This window comes from Macrobrachium nipponense, chromosome 18, assembly GCF_015104395.2.
Source record: "Macrobrachium nipponense isolate FS-2020 chromosome 18, ASM1510439v2, whole genome shotgun sequence".
Classification (NCBI taxonomy): Eukaryota; Metazoa; Arthropoda; class Malacostraca; order Decapoda; family Palaemonidae; genus Macrobrachium; species Macrobrachium nipponense.
Genome location: NC_087211.1, coordinates 72412212 through 72418284, shown reverse-complemented (window position 1 = coordinate 72418284; position 6073 = coordinate 72412212). Strand labels below are relative to the sequence as shown.

The 6073-nt window shown below is 37.2% G+C and overlaps 1 protein-coding gene across 2 annotated transcripts; it reads left to right on the top strand.

Moving 5' to 3' along the window:
• Positions 1–445: 445 nt before the first annotated feature.
• On the top strand, positions 446–4299 carry LOC135197149 (pulmonary surfactant-associated protein D-like). 2 transcript variants are annotated; one of them, XM_064224122.1, is made up of 5 exons: positions 446–587; positions 1765–2094; positions 2343–2517; positions 2985–3087; positions 3449–4299. In XM_064224122.1, exons 2-5 carry the CDS (start codon positions 1765–1767, stop codon positions 3603–3605), a joined length of 765 nt encoding a protein of 254 aa, XP_064080192.1. In that variant the 5' UTR covers positions 446–587; the 3' UTR covers positions 3606–4299. The 2 variants fall into 2 exon arrangements, with proteins under 2 accessions (XP_064080192.1, XP_064080193.1); XM_064224123.1 differs by having other exon boundaries at positions 511–604.
• Positions 4300–6073: the final 1774 nt, after the last annotated feature.

Here is a 6073-nt window from a genome sequence, read left to right as displayed (position 1 = left end):
CCTTCGTCAGAGTTGCCATTGATTGGAACTCCTTGCTGAATCGGGTTCTTTTTGGTATTGAAATACTGAAGATATAAAACGATAATACTTTGTAACTCGGCATAAATAAAGATGAAAATCCCCCCTCTTTTTTTTACTTGTAATCGTCTAATCCTCGACACATATCTGCTGGAAAGACTTTGTACATTAAAAGAACATTGGGCAACTACTGTTATCTACAGAACGCATTATGGAGAGTATTCCCTTAACAACATATAAACAAAGGCATTATTTGGGCTTAATATATGTTGACGAAGTTGCTAACAGTACAACCGACCGGAAAAGGAATAACCGGGTTAAATTACGTTGCAAGCAGACACGTCACCAGTAGTTAGAATTTTCTGTGAGGGGCAAGAAAGATGGGGAGTTGGTGGGAGTCAAGGATGGAAGGCAATGGGTGGGGTTGAGGGTGGGAGGCGGGTGAGTATCTTGGCGTCTCGGAGGGGATGGTGTGAGGTGGCTGGGAGAAACCAGTCGCTGGACTTAGATAAAATGGGCCTGGAACTCGAAAGGAACCAGCACAGACCTCTGGAAGCTCAGCGAAGAAGGTAAGGCAACTGAGGAGGTAACGTAGTAGTTTGGAGACATTGTCGTTGGATTATTTTATTAGAGGCTAAAATGGAATCCTGTGAAAGTTATTATTGTTATTTATTTACATTATTACCAATACATTTTAAATTTGTTATTTGTGTGTGATGCTGCTAAGATTACAGTGTCATCATCGATTAAATTTAACAAAAGAATTTCAGTGTATTAGAAATGGAGAACAGAAGATATATAAAAAAGCTAATTAATTAATTAACCACTTAATTGATTACGTCTATGTCTAATGTTAAGCAAAGTGTGATTGTTCCATAATCATCAAGTCCTCACCTAGAGTTGGTTGTGTAAGATAATACAAAGGCAAGACACATGCCGACAGATGTGAGGAGTGGTGGGTGTTTTTCTTCTTCTCTAATGTCACGAAGCGACTCGTACCATCTTCACTTAAACACACACACACACACACACACACGGAAATACCAACTCCGTTTATCTGTGTGGGTGTGTGTATGTGAGACTTCGTGACTATATAAGAAAAAAAATACAACTAGTCTGATATGGCTGAAAACTGGTTTGCTTGACCTTCAAACCATTCGGTTATCCGGGTGAAAAAGAGGAAAAAGATAAAAGTTGCGCATGCGTGTTGATTTACGAAACAATAATGTGGTTTTGATAATATATAAAAAGTGGCTCGAAGGATTAACAAGAATGAGATAATGAATAACGAAGAAAAAATTTAAATTAAAAAAAACGATAATTGTGAAGCTTCACTGAAATTCAGTGTCTATCTAAACTGGATGCATTTAATCTTGTGCGTTATTTATTAACTGCTGTTTAGCTATATATTCAAGCATTTGCTGGTCTTACCTCATGTGCATCTGTATTCTGTTCCTCTCCTCCCTGCGATTCTTTATTTTTTCTTTTTAAACAAGGAATTCAGTATGAATATATGACAACATAACAAAGAAAAACTAAAGGTTATTCCACAACGTTATATTGGAAGGAAGGAATGAAAGGAACTTTTAACCAGGGTGACACCGTGTCATCTCAGCGATACTAGGTGTATGGAAAATGAAGTAGCACTGATTAGTGGTAAGCTACAATTAAATTGAGGAGAGTACAAGTGAGCCCGTTCTATCAGCCTAACAGACTACCAGTAACATCTCGTCATCTCTATTTCAGATGAAGGCGGTTTTAGCAGTCTTGGTTATCGTGGCATCAGCCTACTCCCAAAGATACACTAGACCTTATGGTTACGGTCAAGGTGGGGTAGGCAACGTCGGGGGCGGTTTTGGCAGTGGAGGTCCTATAATTTTCCCCGACGGCAACGTAGTAGTGCGTCCTGTGAGACCTGGTAGTTTCGGAACACCCGGTGGAGTCGCAGGTGGTTTTGGGAGACCCGTAGGAGCCGGTGGTGGTTTTGGAACACCCGGAGGCGTTGCCGGTGGCTTTGGGACACCCGGGGGAGTTGCTGCCCCTGTGACAAGCGGTGCATGCAACAGACAGACTCTGGTGAGTAACATTTAACAATTAAAATTACAATATAGCCACATAAATTCTTGGAAGCAAAACAGAATTTTGCATAAATATTTTATTCTTTTGCAACTGGTCTAATGTTTACAAAAATAAGCGATTATGTGACTACACCCTCTATTGGCATTGCGAAAACGAAGATGTTTGGTCTTCTCCTATTTTGGTAGAGGCAATACTAACAGAATAATAAAGACTTGTTAGCTAACATCTTCAAAAACATGTCGCAGATCCACGCCACACGCCCAGGCAGCGAGTACCACTTCTCATGGTGTTTCGACGGCAACCAGAAATACGAATGGCAGCAGGCTATCAGCTATTGCACTGCTCTTGGACCTGGATGGCAAGGCATCAGCATTGAAGACCTCAGTGAAAACGAGTTCGCGAAACAAACCATCTTGGCACGTGAGTATCTCGTTCAAGTGAAGATCTTCATGCGGTAATCGCTTTATTTTTCTAAATAATTACCCGTGAAATATTTTATAGCTAATCAATTGCATAGACATTTTCCATTAAAATTGTTTTTTAGACTGGTTGAACTTTCGTGACAACGGAAGAAAATCATTAATCCTGTCATAACAGAATTATGTGCAAACAACTCTTCGGAAACAAAATTTATGAAGTATGTAGATTTACCATTGGTTTTTATGGAGCACAGTGGTTTTCGCCAAAGTCTGGTTTTCTCTAGCTTTATACATTGTTGTTAGGTACATTTCTTAACTGCATTTTCAAAATCTAATCGTTTCTCCTTGGCAAAAGTTAAGATGCCAATCACCACACTTACCACGCCCATACCATTACGTGTTCATTAGCTGTCTACTTTACGTCCGCAAATTATCATGCTAAACTATCCCTCTTATCTTCTTTTCCAGATAATCTCGAGTACATCTGGACCAGCGGCCAGAAAGCCGGATTGAACTGGATCTGGGCTTCTGGAAGACCCTTCGTTGGGCTCGATTGGTCCCACACTGGACTGTAAGTTTATTGCTGAGAAGCAACCATTCTTTTCTTCATGAAACGAAACTGATATTCTAAGTTCTCGATGCTGGATTGAACATTAGCCTTTGTAGAGTAAACTATTTTTATGTAGTCCATATTCTTGGTTTGGTTAAGTTTTTGAGCCAAACCAGTCCTTACTTTCTCAACTCTTTTATTTAATTTATTTTTTTAAATTAAAGGCATTTTTGTTTTGTAGTTTGCTAAAGGAACTTTTAAAATATATAGATTGGGTCTATTTTCTGTATTATAAACCAAGATTTTGATAATGTATGATCCAGACGTAGCCTTTGCAAAAATAGAAAGCTATAATAATTGTCCTATTTTCCCTTCCAAACAGCACTGGCGCTCCTCAACCAGACAACCAAGAAGATAACGCCGAGAATTGCCTGGGTATCCTCAACAACTTTTACAATGATGGAGTCAAATGGCACGACATCGCCTGCCACCACCTGAAGCCCATCATCTGTGAGAAGGTTGGCGGCGCATTTGGATAAGAAACAAAGGAGGAATGAAACAAGCAAGGGAGCCGTTTCAAAGGGATATCCCTACTACTACTACTACTACTACCAACAAAAAAATGAATAGATAAATCAGTATTACCTTCATCTGATCATTCTCTGTAACTCATTTGAGATTAGCTTTCAGTAAATCATACGAATATCATAGTATATATTTTCAAGTGGTCAACAAATGTTTGTTTGTATTTATTTAAATTTAAGCTCTGTGATACGCATGCGCAGACAATTCGAGTCTTCCAATTTTTTTTAATTATGAGGAGAAATGTGGTGTTGTGAAGTATTCAAGTAAACCCCGTAAAAGATATTTATTACACATTGATTAACCGTCATTCTTCGTTATTATGATAAACATGAATTCTGTACAACTTATCTGCAATTTTTTTTAAGTGGACAATATCCACTTTATTATGTGCAACATAAGTTGAAATATTTTTAATAAATAAAAAACCGCAAAAAGTTGAAGAAAATATTCAGAAAAGTATATTTTATGACCTTTAAAAAGCAAAGCAATGTTACGATGACCAATGGTTGCATCTGGCTGCAGCATCACAGGCTTAGATTCGTGGTTATTATGATGTAGTGCCGTGATGATGTTAAAATTCAATGTATTTACAATGAAAATCATAGTATATCATTGTTTATGATTTTTTATTATAAAATTAAAAGCATTGTGAGTTTTTTTTATTATAAAATTGGCTTATTTCTTGAGGAATGAAGTGATGTTAACCTTTGACAAGGTAGGTTGTTACAACTTGGTGAATGAACAGAATTACTCTGTTTATCTTTTCCTTGATAATAATATGTTCCTAGCCGATACTGTAAAAGTCGTGCTAATATATTCGTAGTTGATAAATATAGGTATATAATATGCCAAGCAATACAAATGTACGAGTTATGCCCTTGTAAATACGTCTGTTTCTGCACTGCAGGCAAATAGAACGGGCCACTTCTATTGAACGACCATTGTTCCTCTGCTCTCCTTACTGTCAGCGTTGCCCCTGGCAAATAGATAAAGAGAGGACGCATTTTCAAAGAAGTTCGGTGACGTGATAGACAACAAGGTAGCCGTGTAAGTTACGCGAAGCCTGGTTTGTATAAGGAACGTATATGCAGTACTGAGAGGTTCAAGGGTACCTCAATTCCCATAGCTTAATTGGGAAACAAGTGTCCACCCATCTTGTTGATTTGGTTGTTCATGAGATCATCACGATTTCGTAGTAGCTCACTGTAGGCCCTTGTTTTTTTTTTAATGAGGAGTGGGATGTGAAGTAAGCTAAAGTTGGACTCTTGAGTATATGGAAAAATGTACTTTTTTTAACATTTGTGTTGTAACATTAAGATAATAACTAAATCAACGAATAAGGAATGAAAAAGAATGAGTAATTACTTGAAGGTTTCTGGTGATCGGAAGTCACGTAAACCCGTTGGTCCCGTTGATGAATAACCACTGGTTGCAACTTAAAACATTACTTGAAGAGCTGAAACGTTAAGTTTCACATTGTAGGTATATCGGCATTCACTTGTTTTGATGTACCCATTTTTTATATTCATTTGTTTGCTCATGTGTGCAGAGAAGATTCCCTCTCTGGCGGGCCCTTGTACTTTTTCTAAAGTTGCTTCTTGTATTTTAAAATTGTCGTTTAGTGTTTTCTCATTAGTATCGTAGATCCTGCAGAATGTTAGTCTTTAGTTCTTTTTTAAATTTGCTTTCTTCTTGTATGATCTTCACTTCGGGCGGTATTTTGTTGTATAGTCTTGGTGCGCAGTGTTCAGATGCTGTCTTACCTGACTTGCAATTTGTTCTAGGTTCAAATAGCCTATATGCTTCACTTGCATGGCAGATAACAATATTAATTTGAGGTCTAGAGAAACTTAAGCAATTTCTTGGATATTTTGGTTCCCCATATTTTAGTGCTTTAAAAATTGTAAGAAGTATTTTGTATTCTATTCTTGCTTTTACTGAGAGCCAATGTAGCTCGATTAGTGCCGAGATTATTCTGTCACGGTAACATAATCCTTTTATTAATCGGCGGCTCTATTTTGTACTCCTTGCAAGTTTCTTTTAGTGAGGAGGTAGCTAGGAAAACCGTAGTATATAACACTGCAGTAGTCAAGCATCGAAAGTATTTGGTAACAAATTGGTGTTTTCAGAGTATCTTCTTTTAAATATTTTCTGATAAATGAACTGTTTTTGATATGATAGTTACAGCTTTTTACAATATGCAATATATGATTTTTCATCGATATTTTATTATCAATAGATACTCCTATAAGTTCCTCACTGCCACTACGATGTTTATGGATGACGAGCCAATAGTCAGTTTTTTTTTTTTTTTTTTTTTTTTTTTTTTTTACTTTTTTTTAAAACAAGGAACGTTTCTCAAATAAAATAGTTACCACATTTGGCAGAATAGGTAAGTTAACAATCGTTCGCTTTTGCCTCT